Below are 22,104 nucleotides of genomic sequence, written 5' to 3' on the forward strand. Positions count from 1 at the left end.
AATCCTGCTAGCCTTCAATGTCTGATTCTCTAGGAATTCCTCCTCCCGTTGCCAGACCGCCAGGTTCGGAAGCCTGACATGTGGGGCTCAGAACCTTCACTCCAGTAAGTGGACTCCTGTGGTAAAAGCGTTCTCCAGTTTGTGAGTCACCCACCCAGCAGTTAAGGGATTTGATTTTATTGTGATTGCTCCCCTCCTACTGTCTCATTGTGGCTTCTCCTTTGTCTTTGGATGTGGGGTATCATTTTTGGTGAGTTCCAGTGTCTTCCTGTCGATGATTGTTCAGCAGTTAGTTGTGATTCCGGTGTTCTCGAAAGAGGGAGTGAGAGCATGCCCTTCTACTCTGCCATCTTGAACCCGGAAGAGAGTGTGTTTAATTTTGCACAGCCAGATTGGAAACTGAGACCTTGCTAGGGAAAGCTCTGTAATCCAGAAATCCTACAGCAAACCTGGTTCATGCTTGCCAACTACCCACTTCTCCCTCCACTAATCCTTCTCCTACCACCGTGTCATCCTGTTCTGTGCCAGGCACTCTGTGTTAATTAATGATCTCACAGCCCTTTTATAAATCTCAACCCAAAGACTGTAATGGGTTCCATTTAATACCACTGCTGTCAGAGTCTGGGAGAATCTGGCTGCTTTAGAATCTGTACCAACTCCTGAGCTAGTTTGATGTTTAAATAGTTCTACAACTCCCTTCTCTCCCCTTTTGAATGCTTTTTCTCTTTTGCCCTAATTTCCCCTCTCCTTTCTCCACATCTTTCCACGTAGCCCTTGATCCCAAATCTTTTTATCCTGTCATGCTCTTGCTTTACTCTCCCCTTTTTTTTGTAACTTCCCTACTTCCTCCCCTTCTTCACTTTGTTCATCTCACATCTGCATTTATTCCATCTCTGACTCTTCCCTTCTGCCTTGTATTCCTTTCCATCCTCTCATTCTCACTATGCCCTGTGATGTGTGCAGAGAACAGACTAACACAAGGTGAGGAGCTCTCTCCTTTCCTCACAGAGTAAGTCACATCTTGGCCTCTCTCCTGTCTCCCCCTAACTGCTGCCTGAGCGCACAGAACCTTATAGGGGAGAAATTCTAACACAAGTCAGTTAGGATTTAAAGGGCTGCTAATCTCAGCCAGGCTGTTCCTGCAGGAACCCCATCCTCACTAGGCCTGTGGCAGAGGCCTCATCCTACAGATCTGGGGCTGCCACTTCATCCTCTGGCTCCAGCCCTTGGCACATTTACAGTTAGTGGATTATGGGGATGGTTTCACATATCAGTCAGATCATTAAAGTTTCAGCATGATCCAGGGAAGGAGGTGCCAGCAGGTGGTGAAACCATTCATCGGTCACTGCCATCTTTTTTTTTTTTTTTTAACATCTTTATTGGAGTATAACTGTTTTACAATAGTGTGTTAGTTTCTCCTTTACAACAAAGTGAATCAGTTATACATATACATATGTTCCCATATCTCTTCCCTCTTGCATCTCCCTCCCTCCCACCCTCCCTATCCCACCCTCCCTATCCCACCCCTCTCATGGTCACAAAGCACAGAGGTGATCTCCCTGTGCTAATAACATGATTATTCTAAAGCACAGTTACATTCATTGCTAAAATATCACCTATACCTGAAGGGATACCTTGTGTGACTCATATGGAGTCCCTCCCTGCCCCCAGCCCCAGTTTTGTATTCCAGTCTGGGCAGCCACTGCATTGGTGTTTACTCTTACACATAAAAACCACAGCATGTTATACTAGATATATCATTCACATTATAAACACATCTTTTCTTTAGTAGATCACAAGAAGTATTTCTTTATGAATGCCATCACTGAAAAGACTTAAAGTAAAACATATTAGCAACTGGCATCCAACCATAATCCAACTTCCACAACACATAATATGTTCTAAACCGTTTTTCCAAATCTTCGACGATGTTTTCTGTGTGTCTTTCAACAGAATGCATTTTTATGTGTTGCCATCTTCTCACTGTACCAATTCAGTCACTTTAATCATGGCAAATAGAACAGTGGGTTTTTTCCAATATATTGACTGACATTTTGCCTTTTACTATTAAAGAGATTTTACTCAAAAGAAATTTCTAAACATGTTTATTACATTTAATAATAGTTCACAAAAATACACAACTAAGTATCGCATGACTTGGAAAAAAATCATAGAGATTTGTCTTCATGCTCTGGGTGTATAGAATGTACGTATCTTGCTGATCATGATGGCATATTTATATAATTATTATCTAATACCTCAAAGTGCAATATCCCCCTAGGCTGGTTGTTAACTATAGTGATGTAAATCCATATTTTGAGTGGTCTATTTTTATACATTTGAACTTTTTTCTGGTAGACTTCCATATCAGAGATATCATCATAATGGATCTCATATGAATAGCAGGAAATTGTTAGCTCTGCCATTTTTCTGAGTTTGCTTTTGCTTGCACTATCCATATTATAGTGTCCCTTCCAAGACCCCCGCAGATACTAAAATCCATGGATACTCAAGTCCCTTATATAAAATGGCATAGTATCTGCATATAACCTATGTACATCCTCCTGTATACTTTAAATCATCTCTAGATTACTTATAATACCTAATACAATATATAAATACTATGTAAATAGTTGCCAGGCACACTGCAAATTCAAGTTCTGCTTTTTGGAACGTTCTGGAATATAAAAAATATATATTTTTTTCCATCCTCAGTTGGTTTACTCTTCATTGCGGTGCACGGGCTTCTCATTGCAGTGGCTTCTCTTGTTGCAGAGCACAGGCTGTAGGGCGCATGGGCTTCAGTAGTTGTGGCTCGCGGGCTCTAGAATGCAGGCTCAGTAGTTGCGGCGCATGAGCTTAGTTGCTCTGCAGCATGTGCAATCTTCCCGGACCAGGGATCGAACCCACGTCCCCTGCATTGGCAAGCGGATTCTTAACCACTGCACCACCAGGGAAGTCCCAGGATTAATATGTTTTAAGTACGGTTTTGATGGGTGGAATTGGGTCAGTACCGGTCTGCTTTGGGGCTTTTCTCAGTTTGCTCTGTCAACCACGATTGTGAGGGGTCTAGACTGGCCTCAAGAAACTGCCCTGACAACCTTCATTTCTGGCCTCTGAGCCATAACTGTTCAAAAGCTCTCTAGGATGTTGAGGTCCACTCCCTATTTGGGACACCACCCCATCCCTATCCTCTGCCCTATGCCACGTTCACTTCACCTCCTGAGAGTTCCTGGCGGTGGTTCTAGGGTACTCAGACCCACTGAAAGCCTTCAGCATTGTGGGGGCAGGAGGTAGGGACAGCCCTGAGACCACTGGCAGCAGTGGGGGACAGCATTCTGTTCTGTAATGGTGTATCCAGAGCAATCATCAGAGCTAAGCTGAGCAAATCCACCACCCAAGCAATGGACAGTGACAATGGAAGGGAGAAGGAAGGTACTACATAAAGTACCCTTGTGCTGGAGTTTGAAATAACTGGAACATCAGTCCCATGTTTCAGAATAAAAGAGCAGCAATTTTAGAAAAGAAGGAGAGGTCTGACGTTCTTTCCTGTTAGCCAAGATTAGGAGGCACTCTGGCAGCGGTAGATTTCCTACAAGACTTTTCTAGGATCTTAGAGATAAGAGTTAGAGTCCTAGATCCCTTTGGCCTTCTAGATGTCATCTTTTCTTCATTCTATGTCCAGCCAAGATTGTTCCGTCTGGAGAGATTGAGGTTGCTGTTTCCTATTCCACAAGATCCCCTTCATTTTCACATTTGGGGGTCTCACCCACAGAATTCCTTTTCGACGTCATCTTTGTGGGAAATAAGGGATGGATTGAGGGGAGGGGCCTCAAGAATGCTTCTCTTTCTGTGAAAATAACTTTCAGCTCTTGCTGCCATTCAGCATTATTTATATCCATGAGATGGCTTCTTCCCCCCCTCACCCCACCCTTCTTCGGTTTTCTGGAAATGGAGCAGGGCTGGAAGAAAGAAAGGATGGAAATTCCCATTGCATCTCTCTCCACTGAGCAGTGGTTGAGATGGGGTTTGGGTGAGGGGGATGGGAGAGGTAGAGAGATGGAGTCAGCCCTGGAGGGAGAGGCCAAGAGACTGCTGAGCCGATGGTATGGGCATAATTACTCCTCTGCCTTGAGCTTGCCTGTAATTGTGGTTTCTGGGAGCCAGCACGTCCTGGAAATCTGCTGGAACAGCAGAGATTTGGGGTTTCCGCCTGGGATGGAGTTGAATTTTCCACTTAGAACAACTTGCCCAGCACCCGTTTTTGCTTGGGGGTGGGCACGGTGAATCCCCTAAAGCTCTAAAGGGGCAATTAGCATAGTCTTAGGACTACAAGGCCCTCCTTTGGAACTGAATGAGAGGTTGTATATTCTGAAATTCTGGACATTAGAGAGGCGGCAGATAGCCAGATCTGGTGAAGAGTTGTATGCCGAAAGTTAGGAGATGAACTCTGTTCCTAACCTTGGGTAAGGGGCTTAATGTCTCTAGACCTTAGTTTTCCCATCTGTCATTTGATTTGAACATCTGTCTTTTTTTTTTTTTTTAATAAATTTATTTATTTTTGCCTGCATTGGGTGTTCACTGTTGGGTCTTCATTGCTGCACGGGCTTTCTCTAGTTGTGGTGAGCGGGAGCTTCTCTTCATTGTGGTGAGCAGGCTTCTCATTGTGGTTGCTTCTCTTGTTGCGGAGTATGGGCTCTAGGTGCGCAGGCTTCAGTAGTTGTGGCATATGGGCTCAGTAGTTGTGGCTCACGGGCTCTAGAGCACAGGCTCAGTAGTTGTAGCACACGGGCTTAGTTGCTCTGCGGCATGTGGGATCTTCCTGGACCAGGAATTGAACCTGTGTCCCCTGCATTGGCAGGCAGATTCTTAACCACTGAGCCACCAGGGAAGTCCAAACATCTGTCTTTTTTACAGGGATCTTCCTTAATAATAGATGAGGAAATGCTAGACTAATGTAAGGGAGCAACTCGTGGTGTGTTGATAAGAGTAAAAGGTAATATGCATTTTTGGTATTCATTGTGTACCCTGTGCTAAATGCTGTAAGGAATGCACCGTTTAATCTCATAACAATCCAGCAAAGTAGTTACTAACCTCTGCTACACATGGGAAAACCTGAGGTTGAGAGATTAAATATCTTGCCTGAGGTCACAGAGCCAGTGTCAGCATCAGGATTACCAACCCAGGCATCTGATTGCAAAGCCTGTTTGTTTGGCCAGCAGAAGTATAAATGGTAATCCGCACTGTGTTTTACGCTTGTGCCAGGAAAAACCCAGAGCCAGCCGGGCTTAATGAGGACTGGCTATTGGACTTGGAGACAGGGAATCTGAGTTCCAGTCCTGGCACGAGCCGTCACTAACTTGGGACCTCAGGCAAGTCCTTTATCTTCTCTGAACTGTAGCTTCCTCATCTGTAAAATACTTATGTTCAGAGTTCTGAGAATCAAATGAAATACTATTTAGCACTACACCTGCCACCCAGCAGATGCTTAATAAATGTTAGCAGAATCTAAATTCATATATGGAAAAATAAGCAGCCAATCCCTGTCATCTTGAATCTGTGATCTGAGATTTCAGGAGAACACTGACGTAAGTTAAGGATGGATCTATGGCAAAAACAAATTTATGGTTACCAAGGTTGGGGGTGAGGATAAATTAGGAGTTTGGGATTAGCTGATACAAACTACTCTATATAAAATAGATAAACAACAAGGTCCTACTGTATAGCACAGGGAACTATATTCAATATCTTGTAATAAACCCTAATGGAAAAAAACATGAAACAGTATATATATCTGAATCACTTTACTGTACACCAGAAACTAACACAACATTGTAAATCAGCTATACTTCAGTTTAAAAAAAAAGAAAAAAAAAGGATCTATGGTAAAGTAAAATAGGTGGTAAAAACTGTCTCTAACTAGAGAGTAAAGCATTAGCAGAGAACGGGCTCTGAAGTTAAACTGGTTGGATTCAAATACCAGCTCCATCTCCCTCACTGGAGGCATGAAATTAAGCAAGTTACTTAACCTCTCTGTGCCTCAGCTTCTGACGATAAAACCACAACGTTAATAGTACCAATTCATAGGGTGGTTGTGAGGATTAAATAAATAAGAATGGCTAATATTTATTGATTATTCTTACTGTGCCCAGGCCCTGGCCTAAGCATTTTAGTTTTACATTTTAAATAATTAAGTCCTAACAACAATTCCAAGAGATGGGTACTATTACTATCCCCATTTTAAGGATGAGGAAGCTGAGGCACAGAGAGGTTAAGTAACTTGTCAGGTCACATAGCTAATAAATGGCAGGACCAACATTTACATCTGAGAGAGGGGCTCAGAAGCCTACACTCCTAGTCATACTGTCTTGTCTCAGTAAGTGCTTGAGAAACATGCTAGCTCTCATCATTGTAGTCACCACTGGAATCTCACCTATCAATCAGTTACCTCACAATTAGTATTTACTAAGAGTACATGTTTAGCACTGTGCTAGTTATTGTGGGCTCTGTCAACAAGGAATATAACAGGATTTCTGCTCTTAAGTTTATTATCTATTTGGAGGGAGACATTATCAATATGGATGAAAAAATTTGAAAACAATCAAGTGCTAAGTGATAGAGTATGGACTCAAAATGCAGCAGAAATGAATTTAGTAAATAGTAAAAAGGTCATTGGAGAAGTTGCACTAGTTAGTGAGAAAGCTTCCTAGAGCAGGTAATACTTGCCTTCAGCCATGGAAGACTGGGCCAAAGGACAAGGGTAAGCTATTTGGAGCACTGGAGTTTGGGAAGAGTTAGAATTTCAAGGTCGGTCATTCACCGTTCAACACATTTTCATTGCGTGTATACTATGTGCATGGATAAAGTCAACACTAGTGCTCAGTTGCCATTGTTTCTCTCCTGGTCAATCCAGGTTGGATTCCTAAAGATTATGTTTTGGAGACTGGCGATTTCCAAGTTGAAGTACTGTTACTGCCCTGCTCAAGGTGGTCTCTTGTTGACATAATAAAACTTCATTATAATATGATTTGTGCTTGGATAGAATAAAGAGTATGTTTTCCAGGCCCCTGGAAAGGCACTGCAGGGAACCATCTGGTTCATCCATTCCTCTCCACGTCACTCCCTCCACACGCACATGCCACCACACTCTTTGCTCATAAGGAAACGAAGGCCTAGAACTACGATTATAATCCAGAGCTTCAAACCCCCAGGATACTTTATTTAAACTACCCTATGCTGCCTGATAGTAAACTGAGTCAAATTATGTGCTCTAAAATGTAGCTGTGTAGAACAAATGCTTATCATTTCTGTTCACCTACACAGGGGTTTATAGTTCCATCTCCCAGCGCCAGTGATTTTTGTCTTTTTTTTTTTTGGACCGTGCCGCGAAGCTTGCAGGATCTTAGTTCCCCAAGCAGGGATTGCACCTGGGCCACGGCATTGAAAGCGCCAAGCCCTAACCATTGGACCACCAGGGAACTCCCTAATTTTTGTGTTCTTAATATCTCTTCCACTGTTGTGCAGCCCCCCACCCCACCCCAGTATGAAATGTTTCATTCAGTAGGAAAGGGTATAAGATGCAGCAGCACTTGCTGGAAGTGGTAACAGCCCTTGTCTTCCCACAAAATGGCCTGGCATCTCCCCGCAACAGAGAAGGCAGCAGCTGGTTTCCTCTCTTTACGTGTATGAGCTAGATCAGCAGACTCAAGAAGTACCCAGGTAGGCAGAGCCAGTGGAGTGTTCTGGTTTGTGGTCTGCCCATTCTACTTCCTTTCAGGCCGGCATATGCCTGAGTTGTTGCTTGGAGTTGTCTTAGGCCAAGTTTATGTTTTAATAACAGTGGCTGGTCCAGCAGTCCCGGTCCCATCAGTCAACATGAGGGGAGGGAGTAAGGGTCAGAGAGGTCCAAGTGGATCACTTGGCGATGAAACTGCAACGAGAGCTACGGGGATCTGGCTACTAGGGAAGTTGACTCAGATGTTCTCCGGCTGGCTCTCTATCAGCTTCCTACCAACTGTGTCTGTAAAGTATCCCTTGTAGAGCTCAGGTTATTGGTTGGGGGGCCCAGCTCAGGTGGCTGGAGATGCAGGTGCTAAAGAGACAAAAAAACAGAAGACAGTGAGTCTTTCCTTCAGAACAAGTATTTTATTAGACAAAACACAGAATACTTGAGTTCCCTTTTAAAGTAATATGGAAGCAAGGATATTTGTGTTTATAGCACAAGTCAAATGCTTAAGGGCTAGCAGGATGCAAAGAATAGGAGTGGTCATCATTAGAGAGTTAACTGAGGAAGGCTTCCAGAAGGAGGGGAGTTTCCGGGCAGTTTTTAGGAGGATGGAACAGGAATTTGTAGGGAGCCTGTTGCAGGCTAGAGAAGAAGCCCCCACCCCCACCCTTCTTTCTTCTCTCTGCCTCCGGCACGGCTTCCTGAAGTCACTAGCTAAGAATGTGGAGGGTAGGGACGCTCAGCCTGTGATGTTCTGGGTGCCCTCCCCCATTACAGTTGGTAGCTTAGATGTTATGACTAGATTTGCATCTTCCTGCAGTTACCTCAGCTGAAGAAAAGGGTACCACCTCCCTGAGGTAGGAAAGGGATTGCAAAGAAGAGCAGATGTGCTACTGTCAACCCACGTCAACTCAAGTTACCTCTGCTAGTCACTCATTTTATGGTTTAACCTCGGCAGTTTTAAAATCAAAAACTAGCTTTCTTCTGCCACCAAGTACTTTCCTAACGATTGTGTTATGAACTCAGGGAATTGAAACCACTAATTTAAAATCCACCTTAACAAAGTAAATCAGAAAGGTGAATCTTCTGAGACAAACGACAAAACTTTTTTAAAGCAAAACGGAGACTTCTTGGATTGGCTGCTATTCTGGGTTATTTGTTTTCTGGTTTGTCCTTTATTTGTGCCAACAATAAAAAACTGACTGGAATAACAATTCTATTTTTACGGAGTAGAAAGCAAGGTATGCCTTGCTTTAAGAAAACCCAGTCTTTTGAAAGTTTGTTTTTAAATTAGTATCATCACCTTCAGGAGGGTTCACTTCAGGACACATTTACTTATCTTTCCAGGAAAACTTTAGGTAAAACAAGATATACCTGTAGAGTGATTTTTGGTTTACAAATAATTTAGTTATCACAGTGGCCTGTGAGAAGTGCAGAGCGTGATCTTCCTGTTTTACCAGCACGAAAGCTGAAACTTAGAGGTGTTATGTGGCTTGTCCACTGTCACACAGTGGGCATGATGTAGGCAAGGAAGAAACCTCATTCCATAGATGGATGCCCTTTCCACTCCACCCTCCTAAGCATTGGGCCTTATGACAGATGCTTTTTCTTTACCTTGTGAATTCTAGGCTTTGCTTCTTATTCCTTTGCTTTTGTGAAAACTGGGAAATGAATAAAAATATTCTTAGCCATCTTGTGGGCCTTACCAGTGCGGACCTTGAAGTGCTTCTAGATGATTGTTGGTGAGGGTGTCTACTGTTTTCTCCCAGTTGAATGAGTTTAGTTCTATCTGAGCCCCCTCGGGGTGCAAAGACCTGATATGCCAAAGAAACATGGTGAGGGACAAAGAATCATGCAATGTTAGTGCGAGAAAGGACGAGGGGTAATGTGGTCCAGCCCCTTCATTGCAGGAGATGAAGTCAAGGTGCTGAGAGGGGAAGACTGGACTTTGGTCAGACCAACTTAGGCTCATGTTCCTGGCTCTATCATTTAGCACCTGTGTTCTTGGGCAAACTATTTAACTTCTCTGAATCTCATTTTCTCATCTGTTAAGGAAAATAACAATGTCTACCTCACCAGGTTATTGTGAGGATTAAATGAATGCCTGTAACATTAAGTGCTTGTTCTATATAATTTTCTTCTCCTTTTTCAAGAGTAAACAAAAAAATAGGGGCAGATTTGGTCTAGAACCCACATGTCTAGACTGTCAGTCCTGCCCTCTCACCACCTTGGCCTGTTCCCTCCCTGCTGCTATGGCAGCCTCCATGATTTCCCTTCCTGTGTATGCCGCCACGCCCCCAACCCGCCCCCCCCCCCACATGGAATTACACAGCTAGTGAATGGCAGCATTAGCACTGGTATCCAGGTCTCCTGGTCTCCTCTTTCTGTCCTGAAGCACATTATTTTTATCAAAAGTAACAGTTTGGAGGATACTTAGACAAAAGCAAATGAATGTCAACTGATATAATAGCAATAGGTCTGTATTAGATAACTCAAAATTTGTTTATTTTGTGCTGTGAGGCAGGATATGATGGCTTTAGCAGTAGCTTACTAATTATGTTTGACTTAGGGTCTCACAAATAACAAGAATAGCAATCATTTTTTGAGCATTGCTCTGTGCCAGACATTGTGTTAGAGACTTCACTTACATTACACCAGTTCTTACAACAGCCCTGCAGGACAGGTAGGTAGTATTCCACTTTTGTAGATGAGAAAACTGAGGATCACAGAGAGTAACTTTGCCTCGGTCACACAAATGATCAGAGACAGAGCCAGGACACACGCCCATTCTAACTCCACACTCCCCCACGCCGCTCCTCAACATCAGTTTGAATTCCTGGGCATAGCCTGAGCGTTGAGCTTTTCCTGAGGGATGTGTGACAACTTATAGACATCAAAAGTGCATCTTGGGCTTCCCTGGTGGCGCAGTGGTTGAGAGTCCGCCTGCCGATGCAGGGAACACGGGCTCGTGCCCCGGTCCGGGCGGATCCCACATGCCGCGGAGAGGCTGGGCCCGTGAGCCATGGCCGCTGGGCCTGCGCGTCCGGAGCCTGTGCTCCGCAACGGGAGAGGCCACAACAGTGAGAGGCCCGCGTACCGCAAAAAAAAAAAAACAGTGCATCTATACCTGTGCTGGTAGAGCCTGGGAGGCTAGTGGGGTGTTGGGTTCTGAGTGAAGAGAAGGGTGCACAGCCAGGGTCATGTGGCATTGTTCTGTGCTCAGCACTGCAGACGGCCGCCCCCAGAGCAGGGCTCACTGCTTCCTCACTGGGGCTCCAGAGACGCTGTGGCGCGCCCTCAGGGGCTCACAGTCCAGCAAACAAGGGAGAAAGTTCGGCACCCATGTATGAAGAGCTTTGGCAGAAACGTGTAGCAGGTGCTGTGGGAAACAAAGGAGCTTGGGAGGAGTGACTCTGGGCATTGACTGGTCTGAAGGGCACAAGGCCCTGCCATGGGAGAGAAGGCACAGTGCAGTACAGCTGTGGCCAGAGGAGGCCAGACCAGCACTGTCCAATAGAAATAGAGTGCAAGCCTCGAGCGTAACTGAAAATTTTCTAGTAGCCACATTAGAAATAGTAAAGAGAAACAGGTCAATTAATTTTAATGTGTATTTCATTTAACTCAGTATATTCAAAATATGTTATTTCAACATGTAGTCGATATAAGAATTATTAATATTTTACATTCTTTTTTTTTTTGTAGTTAGTTTCTGAAATCTTGTGTGTATTTTGTACTGACAGTGTCTCAGTTCAGACTAGTCACATTTCGGGTGCTCTGAGGTTTCCCTGTTACACAGTGCAGGGCCAGAGGTACTCCTCATGTCGGCCTCCAGCAGCCACTCTCAGTGGTCTCTCTCTCTCCTGCCTTTGCTGTTATATCCCAGCAGCTGGGCTCTCATTCAGGTACACATCATCTCTGCCCCACCTGTTCTCTGGGCCTCCAGCCTTAATCTCTTCTTGTCCACTCTACTCACTGCAGTCAGACCTGTCTTGTTTTGTTTTTTTTTTTAAACATCTTTATTGGAGTATAATTGCTTTACAATGGTGTGTTAGTTTCTGCTTATAACAAAGTGAATCAGTTATACATATACATATATCCCCATATCTCTTCCCTCTTGCGTATCCCTCCCTATCCCACCCCTCTAGGTGGTCACAAACCACCTAGCTGATCTCCCTGTGCCATGTGGCTGCTTCCCACTAGCTATCCACCCTACGTTTGGTAGTGTATATATGTCCATGCCACTCTCTCACTTCGTCACAGCTGACCCTTCCCCCTCGTCGTATCCTCAAGTCCATTCTCTACGTCTGCGTCTTTATTCCCATCTTGCCCCTAAGTTCTTCATGACCTTTTTTTTTTTTAGATTCCATATATATGTGTTAGCATACAGTATTTGTTTTTCTGTTTCTGACTTATTTCACTCTGTATGACAGACTCTAGGTCCATCCACCTCACTACAAATAATTTCATTTCTTTTTATGGCTGAGTAATATTCCATTGTATATATGTGCCACATCTTCTTTATCCATTCATCTGTTGATGGACACTTAGGTTGCTTCCATGTCCTGGCTATTGTAAATAGAACTGCAGTGAACATTGTGGTACATGACTCTTTTTGAATTGTGGTTTTCTCAGGATATATGCCCAGTAGTGGGATTGCTGGGTCGTATGGTAGGTAGTTCTATTTTTAGTTTTTTAAGGAACTAGATCTGCTCCTGTTACTCCCTTCTAGAAAACCTTCAACAGCTCCCCTCTGTAAAGAATAAAATCCATAACCTGCCCTAACCTTTTCCTCTGTCCTTGTACTTCATAACATGAATATGTTGTTTTAGTTTTGAAAACCTTTGATACTCCCTATCTCATTTAATTCTCACAGCAGCTCTATGAGATAGGTAGAGCAGGGCAGGTGAATTATCCACATTTTTTAGGTGGCGAAACTGAGACTCAGTGAGTTTGAGAGAGTTTCCTAATGTCCACCAGCTGTTAAGTGGCAGAACCAGGACGAGAACCCATGTCTTTTCGGTTTTATCTCTTGTTCACTTCTCTTGTCTGGCCCTTTCCTCTTTTCTCCCCTGTGATGCACTGACAGCCTCACCAAATTCGCTGTGTTCTTGACCTCCTTCTGTGCCTCTACTTATGCTGTTTCCTCCCCCTAGCATGTCCTTGCACAGCACAGCTTCCCATAAGAATTCCACCCTTCCCCAGGCTCTGGTTAAATGTCTCCTCTCTGATTCCTCCTTTGCCATCCCCTCAGCCAGATCTACTTTGTAGTTACCAACACATCCTAACATGCATTTTCTTGTTTAGTGAATGCTTCACTGCTTTGTGTACAGAATTGGATTCTAGAGATCTGAGAGATGGAAGGCTTTAGGAGCTTAACCAGTTCTTACAGCCAGGTTGATGTCACTCCCTGCTGTAAGTGCGTGGAGAGGCTAATACCTTCCTACTTCATTTAGCCTTTGTTAAAACTGTGAAACTGTGGATTTAACCCTAACATACACGCGTTGTGGAGGTTACTCAGAACACTTCCTTTGGACGGTAAGTATGTGCTTAACGATATTTTGATGTCTATAAAGTTCTTTTGTGTGTATTATGTGATTTCATCTTTCAACACGCATTTATTGAATGTCTACTATGTACTGTGTTCTGGAGCTGCTATGTGCTCTAGAGAATAAGAGACAATGAAGTTTATCATTAAATGAGGAAAGTAGGCATTAAACAATCAGGAAAACACGCAAATAACTAGTTACTATTGAGTTAGGCATTGCAAAGGGAAATTTCAGGGGAGATTCAGCTTCTTGGATATCAGAGAGAGCTTCGCTGAGAAGAAGCGTTTACGCTGAACCGTGAAGAATGAGTGTGAGTTGGCCCGGCCGAGGTGGGAGAGAAGGCCCCTAGGTTTGGAGTATAGTGAGCAAGGTGGGGGGCAGGGTGGGGAAGCACAAGTGATGAGAACCTGCCAGGCCATGCAGAGGATTTGGAACTTTATACAAGGACAGCGAGAAACCACGGAAGGGTGATGTGTGTTCTAAATTATCTTTTGAAGAAACCCCCCTGACTGTGTGTAGAGAATGGGTGAATTCTAAAGGAGTGGAGGCTGGCGGAGATGTGAGGAGACAGTTGTTCTAGGTGAGAGGTGTCTTCCACCAGCGTGTGACAGAAAGGGGCAAAAGTAAGTGGATTCCAAAAATAATAGTAGGTAATATCAGTAGGACTTGGCGGTTGATTAGATTTGAGGGGGTGTCAAAAATAACTCAGGTTTTTGGCGTGAGCGACTGTGTGTGGCCCTGTTTCCTGAGGAGGAACTATTTGCTCAGGAGCCAGGGTCAGGCTTGGGCTGGGGAGATTGATTTCAGTGTGAACATTTTAGCTTCGAGGGATCAGTGATGGTGATTTGGTTCCGCCAGTCACCCTCTGAGGAAAGTGGAATTACCACATTTGTTATTGAGAAACTGAGACTTGGAGAGGTTGGGTGGTTTGCCTGAGACTACACAGTGAGGACAAGGCTGAGCCTGAGCTGGAGCCTGAGCTGGAGCTGAGCCTGAACTTTACCCCTAAAGCTGTGCTTTTCAGACCATACCACATGGGCCGCGTGCTACCCTGTCGGCATACCAGTACTCTGCCTCCCACAACCCCATCTGCCAAGTTGTCTGCTCTGATCGTCAAACAAGTCCCCAAGCCTCTTGTTCTCCAGGAGTCCTTCGTGGAAGTGTGAAGGAGAGCTTTCCTGGCTCTGCCCTACCTAGAATTAGAACACACCAGGAGTCATCCCCACTTGTCCATGTATTGTTCACTCACTCAATCTTGTACTGTTCCGCTCACCTCTGACACATGTTGAGTTCAGGTCACCCAATCTGGACCTGGACAAGACTTCAGAAAACACATGAGAGCCATTTGCATAGGACTTTACACTTCCAAAGAACTTAACAAATATCACCTCTTTGATCCTCATCTCAGCTCTGGGAGAAAGAAAGGACGTGTACATTCCTGCAGCACACATTTTGGAGCAGGTGCCCACCACGCACAAGACTCTTTGTGGACCTTGGCTGGTGTTACAAGGATGAGTAAGATGCCGTCCTTGTTCTCAAGGGGTTTAAGGTCTACCAGGGAAAACAGATGATAGGCTAAGAAGTTAAGGGACTTGTTTTGAGAGTTCCTCAAAGCTACGGTCCTCTAAATAAGGAATCACTTGGACTGCCTGTTGAAATAAAAATAGTGTTCATACCACAGACCTGCTGAGTTGAACCCACAGGGCTGGAGCCTCAAATAATTCATATGCTGCTCCTCAGCTAGTAGATGATCCACTTGAGATGTGAGCCTTTTCTGGCTACATTGCCAGAGACTTTCCCACTCCATTTTTCTGCCCTCTACTTTTACAGGTGAGAGAATTGACACGTGTAGAAGTCAAGTGGGTAGTGGCCCACAGTGAATTAAAGTGTTAACTTTGCACTCTGGTTCTGATTGAAACCACTGCTTTTACTTGATCTGTACCCTTTTTTCCCTCTAAATGTCTTCAATTACATAAGCTCTTAGGGAGCATTTGTGTCATATTCTGTCAGCAAGGATTGTCTGCAAACTGGCCTCTTTTCTTTACTGTAGGGATGTGCTATGTTTCCAGCCTCAGACCATAGGGAAAATTCTACCCAGAGGCAGAATCCTTGGAAAGTTAGAGTGCCAGGAAGCTGCTTAAAGCTCCACCCTGGCAGATAAGGGAAACCAGACCAGCAGGACCAGGTCAGGGTTCAGTGAGTGTGGACTTTATCTAGAACTAAGGTCCTGGCAAGGTAGCTCTTTCCTGGCTACTACTCCTCGCTTTGGGCAGGGATTCAAGAACATTTCTTTGCTCCAGACTCAAAACACCTAGGTCAACCTATGTATAGTGTACTTTTTGTATCTGTCTGCCTATCATATGTGTTATATATCTTTATATACGTGTATTGCGTATGTGTATTATGTATTTGTAGCTCATGTATATATCATCATATAATATATGTGTGCATATGTGAGATGTATGTATTATATGTGTGTTTGTATATGTGTGCCTGTGTGTACATATGTATGTAAAAAGAAAATAGAGAAAGTCCAATAAAGACCAATTAGATCTACATATGGGCACAGGTCATATAGCTTTTTGTTTAGGAGCACAGACCTTGAAGTCAGTTACTTAACCTCTGTTCACTCATCTGAGAATGAAGATGTACTACTTGCCTCACCAGGCTTTTGTGATGGTTAAATAAGATAATGTATATCAAATGTTTAGCATGGTACCTGGTAGCTAGTAAGAACTTAATAATTATTATCAAGAACAGGGATATTCTCGGCCTTTCCCTCATTTACACATTTGTGGTGGGGAGGGGCTGAGGATGAAGAGACCTCCCACTGGAAGGGGCTGATACCACCCAGCTTAAGCCAGTTGTCACCATATGAGACTAAAGCCCCAGTGATGCCAGAACTTCTGCCTTTTCAAGAGAAACCAGAAACATGTATTTTTAAATATGAAATTGCCTGATTTTTAAAATTTTTAACAATTAATTTTAAACACACATATATACATACGTGTATGTATGCACACATATATGTGTGTATACACACACGCGCGCGCATGCACACACACACACACACACAAATACCATAGGCCAACAGCAGGGATTTGTGGGCTGGTACCACTCTTCAGCTTTGCTGTCTGGAAGGTCACCAGAACTTTCCTTGCTTCCTCACACACCCTCTAGGCTAGGATGAGGAGGCTGTTTCACCATGTATTTGCAGAGCGCCCATCCTGTGTCTGGTGCTGGAGAGCATACCGGGAAGAACACCCTGTAACCATTGCCCTCTGGCAGAGAGGCAGGGCTAACACAGCAGATGGTAGGGGGCAGTGTACGAAGGAGGAACATTTGTGAAAGAATGTGGGCTGCATTGTAAAGAAAAGGATGAGGAAGTGGAAGATTTCTGTGAACTGATATGGAGTTTCTTTGAGGGTATATTAAATGAGAAATCAAAGTGTAAAAGGTGTAGGATACTACCTGTGTGGAAGCAAGAAAGGAAAATAAGAGTATTTATATGTGTTTGCTTAGTTTTTACAAGAAGAAACACAGCAAACCAAAAACATGAAAGTGGTTACTTGGGGAGGAGTGGGATGAAGGGACAGGGACACTTCTGAATATACCTTTTAAATTGCATTTTGAGTTTTCAACCATGTAAATGTTTGACAAATTCAAAAAATAAAATTAAATAAATAAGCCTGAAAAAGCAAACCCTAAAATTACAGACAAATATAAAAAGAAACCTAGGGACTTCCCTGACGGTACAGTGGTTAAAACTCCATGCTTCCACTGCAGGGGGCGCAGGTTAGGTCCCTGGTAGGAGACTAAGATCCCACATGCTGCATGGTGCAGCCAAAAAAAAAAAAAAGTAACCTAAATGCATTTCAAATTGATAACATAAAGAAGAATTAATCCAAAATAACTTTCACACACAGTACTGGCTGTATACCTTTAGTGGGATATAGTCTAAGGACAGAAAGAATTGCAAGGAAACGCTGAACTTAGTAAGTTTGCTGTTACCAGTGTTACTGATGTAGTAACTCTGGAAACAGTATTTGATGTATTACAGAAGAGAGCAAATGAGTAAATATATTACTGTTGTTTGTGAACAAGGTTCTCACTATGGGAAAAGGAAGATAAAATATGGAATTGGGGAAGATATGGAAGAACCCTGTAGTGTTGGAGTTGAACAAGATTTTATTGTGAACTCACAATTTCTTAATCAACTTATTTCCTGGCTCTGTCCATTGAAAGGGCCTAGAAGCAGTGACAGCTTAGCAGCAATGAGCATCTAGCATCCAGATCTTGTTTCTAAATACATTTCCTACTAAAAGGAACCAGGGCTCCTTAGAGAAATGTTTGAGTCAAAGTCTGACATAGGGAAAATACAAGGTGAGCCTGGAGTATTTTTGTGTGTGTGCCAGAAAATAAAGATGCACTCAAAGACAGATAGTGACACTTTAAAGGACACAGGAGCTGGCTTGTAGAAGCTCCCACCAGCCAAATTGGGACAACTTTAACATTTTTTTAAAAGTAGTAATGGATTATAATGCATTGCATTGGGGGGAAAAAAATTCATGAGTTCATAGCACTATTCCAGAAAAGGGACAAAATGACCTTCTTTACAAGATTACCTGCTAATAGATGTAGAAGGAATGATAGAATTCCTTCACCTCATCATGCTGCCCCTTCAACTTTAATACAGGTTTGAAAATTTTCCCAAAATGCCATTTTGCAGCCACCAGTGCAGTAAGTGGTTCAGGCCAGGATCATCAATGGATAGTAAAACTATTGGGTGGGAAGCTGTTGGACAACAGGATATTCACCAGTCTCAAAATATCACCCCACAGATTTCCCACTAATTCAAATGGGAAAATATACTTTTACCATTGAGAAATCTTAGGAGCACCAACTTATCTAAGTAATCAAACCTAGGATCACCAGAAATGGGCAAGTTATGCTACATCACTTATCTAATATTATTTTAAAATGTTTAATCTGAATCTCATCCTGAGGAGACAGGCAGATCTGTTGCAGGCCATTCAATAAGACAACTGGCCTGAACTCTTCTACATGTCAGTGTTAGGAGAGACCAAGAAAAGTGGGCAGGCAGGGGGGTGATATTCTAGATTAAATTAAAAACCATGAATGAAGGCAATTCTGAGATCTTTGACTGGATCGTGTATTGAGGCAGCTGGGGAACAACTATGTAGGAGATTAATGAAACAATTAGGGAAATTTGAATATAGACTATATATTAGATAATATTATTATTTTTTGTTTTTATTTTTTGGCTGTGTTGGGCCTTCGTTGCTGTGCACGGGCTTTCTCTAGTTGCGGCTAGTGGGGGCTATTCTTCGTTGCGGTGCGCCGGCTTCTCATCATCTCATCATCGTGGCTTCTCATCATTGTGGCTTCTCTTGTTGCGGAGCATGGGCTCTAGGCACGCAGGCTTCAGTAGCTGTGGCTCACGGGCTCCAGTAGTTGTGGCTCGCGGGCTCTAGAGCGCAGGCTCAGTAGTTGTGGCACACGGGCTTAGTTGCTCTGTGGCATGCGGGATCTTCCCGGACCAGGGATCGAACCCCTGTCCCCTGCATTGGCAGGCAGATTCTTAACCACTGTGCCACCAGGGAAGCCCTAGATAATATTATCGTATCAGGGTGTGCTGATGGCATTGTGGTTATATAGAATTCCAAGGGTCTTGGGGGACATATGCTGAAGTATTTAGGGGTAAAATGTCATGATGTGTGCAACTTTCAAATGGGAAAAAGTGTATAATCATAGAAAGATAAAGCAAGTGACAAATGTTAATTGGTGAATCTAGATGAAGGGTATGTAGGTGTTCATCATGCTGCCCCTTCAACTTTAATAATAGGTTTGAAAATTTTCCCAAAAAATGTTGGGGTAAAAGAAATATGAGCTGCAGTGGCCAGGGAAGGCTTTATGGAATCAATGCCATTTGACCAGAGCCTTGAAAAAGGAGTAAAGGAGGGATAGAGAGGAGAAGGGATGGAGGTCTTCATAAAGCAGAGGTGAGAATGAACACAGCATCTTTTAGGATCCAGTAGAGGTAAGGAAAAGTGAACAAGTAATACGAATGAATTTGAAAGGTACTTGGATCCACATGATGAAAGGCCTTTAATACCAGGTAATTGCACGCACATCCGATCATATAGATAGTAAGAAGGGAAATCATAGGTTCTTGACCGGGGGGGACCCAAAGAAATATTGTTTGGGAAAGTTAGTCCTTTGTGGTAGAATGCTGGAGGGACTGGAGAGTGAAAACAAGAGTTGTTTTGTTTTTTTTTTTTAAGTCATCCAGACTTGAGGCAATGGACATGTGGCTTAAAGTGATGGATATCAGTGATAATGTAAAGAAAGGAGCAACTCTGGGAAAACATAAAAGGACTTACCAGTCTCCATAACTGACTGGATAAATATGGGGGTTACTGAGAAGTTGATTCAGAAGATCTATCTCAATGATGCCATTTAGAGAGCCACAAATTTTGCAGGAACTTCTCTACTCTCCTGGGCCTTCTCCATGCCCATCAGATTTAGGCTGATTGGAATCTGATCTCTGCTGTGCAGTTTTGATGGGAATGTCATCAGGAAGAGGGAGAGCCCACCATTAAAGTCTTGATCTGCTGATACAGGCGTTTCTTCCTCCTCTAATTCAGTGGTAGTTTTTCCTCCTTTAAGCTCTCAAAGAGAAAAATAATTTTTTTGCATCTGTTACAATTATACTTATGTTGTAATCCCCCATGTCCTCCACTGTCTCTGCCCTAGCCTGTGATTTTTTTTTTTTTTTTTTAAAGGAACTTTCAATGGCTACTGAAATGATCCTTGTCTTTGCCCCTAACAGTCCTCTACAGCCAGGTACATAAACCTTGGCTTCATGTGCTTTGAGTTACATTGAACAGCTCACAACCTAGCTCAAATGCAAAACCAAACCAGGTTAAGTTACCAGACCATTCCTTCTAAGCTTAAATATGGGCATAGGAAACCGGTTTCCTGCAGAGTCAAGCAGAACAAGGCAAGGAGGAGGCCCAAGCTGTCCCAAGAGAATGGGCTTTCTCCTGAAGTAGTAAGGAGGGAGAAGTGCAAGCCCGTTCTGGGTAACCCAGGGGTGGGATGTTGTGGATCTAGCTGAAGACAGCAGATGAGCAGCTGGAATAAAAAACCTTTAAAAGTTCATTCTGAGAATCCCTCACCGATGTGGGGAGCGGAGCTGTTGCCATTCAGTGTTTATACTAAAGTTCTATATGTATACCTCATCCATTACCTGCAAGTGACTGTGTCTTATTCATTTTTGTACCCCGTAGTGCCTGGCATAGTATCTAGAGCAGCGCTGTGCAATTGAACTTTCTGCAGCGATGGAAGTGTTTTATTCTGCACTGTCCTGTATGGTAGCCACTAGCCATAGTACAACTGAGAAACAGAATTTTAAAATTTAAATATCTACATGTGGCTAGTGGCTGCTGTATTAGATAGATAGCACAGGTCTAGAATCTAGGACTTTTTTTTTTCCATTTTATTGAGGTATAATTGACACACAGCACTGCCTAAGTTTAAGATGTACAGCATAGGGCTTCCCTGGTGGCGCAGTGGTTGAGAGTCCGCCTGCCGACGCAGGGCACACGGGTTTGTACCCCGGTCCGGGAAGATCCCACATGCCGCAGAGCGGCTGGGCCCCTGAGCCATGGCCGCTGAGCCTGTGCGTCCGGAGGCTGTGCTCCGCAAAGGGAGAGGCCACAACAGTGAGAGGCCCACGTACCGCAAAAAATTAAAAAAAAAAAAAAAAAGATGTACAGCATAATGACCTGGCATCCATGTATTGCAAAAGGATTACCACAGTAAGTTTAGTTACCATCCATAGATTCTAGGACACTTAATAAATGATGAGCTAAGTTGAATCTTTACCTTGGATGAGGAGGTGCGGGGGTGGCAGGGCATGATGGACTAGGGTAATTTGAAGAAAGCCAGAAGTTGTAGCTTCTGGAAGTTCACCTTCTTGTCTGGCTGACAGGTGTAGTAATGGGGAGTAGAGTAAGAAGAACATCTAGGAAGAAGGAAAAGTATGGGCAAAGACAGGAGCTGGAAACCATGGCAAGTGAAAGAACAGTGAAGAGCAGGGACCAAAAATAGGACGGAGCATTCACTGTGTCAGGCACAGGGGGTGCTGATCAACAAGACCACCCTGACTTCGTGGACCTTACGGCCCTACAGACAAGCGCACAAGCAGCTCCACTGATTGTATGCAGTAAGGATAGGTACTGGGAGCTGTGGGAGACAGCGGAGGGGTGCTGACTGGCATCAGGCAGTACTTCCTTTTCGATGCTGTGGCTAATGGCCTCGCTTGAAGACAGGGTGACCTTTCTCCCAAGTACAATGGGGAAGCTCTAAAAGGTTTTAATCAGCAAAATGGCACAGGTAAATCTGCATTTTAGTAAGGTGGTTCTACTGCATTGGCCAGTTTCCACCCCGGGTCCTTCTTAGCTTGATTGTGGTTTTTCTTTTAAACCAACCATCTCCAGTGTCTTGTCTGGTTTATGTCTTGTTTCGTTTTTCTTCCTTGCTTCCTCCTTTCCTGCGTCACTCTCTCCTGGGCCCCACGCTCTCTTCTTCCTTGATGTCCTTCTCTCTCTGATCCAAAGATCAGCCAGTAAAAAGCAGTCTCACCTGTCCAGGTAAGTGGGGTGCCAGGGTGAGGGGGGAAGAAGACCCTTCTTTTAAATTTAAAAGTTATTCATTTGTACTGTGTTGTATTTATTATTTGAATAATTAGTACCTTCACATGACTCAGAATTTAAATGGTACAAACAAGAAGATAATGAAAAGATT

General features: G+C 43.6%; 1 protein-coding gene across 1 annotated transcript in view; it reads left to right on the plus strand.

Annotated features, from left to right (window-relative positions):
• Positions 1 to 22,104, plus strand: part of LOC114486044 (rho guanine nucleotide exchange factor 11-like) — a 76,235-nt gene that overhangs the window by 50,184 nt on the left and 3,947 nt on the right. The window contains exon 3 of the mRNA XM_028488148.2: positions 21,918 to 21,950. Coding sequence (XP_028343949.1) covers positions 21,918 to 21,950 — 33 coding nt within the window. The remainder of the gene's footprint in view (positions 1 to 21,917; positions 21,951 to 22,104) is intronic.

Source organism: Physeter macrocephalus, chromosome 4 (assembly GCF_002837175.3).
Source record: "Physeter macrocephalus isolate SW-GA chromosome 4, ASM283717v5, whole genome shotgun sequence".
NCBI lineage: Eukaryota > Metazoa > Chordata > Mammalia > Artiodactyla > Physeteridae > Physeter > Physeter macrocephalus.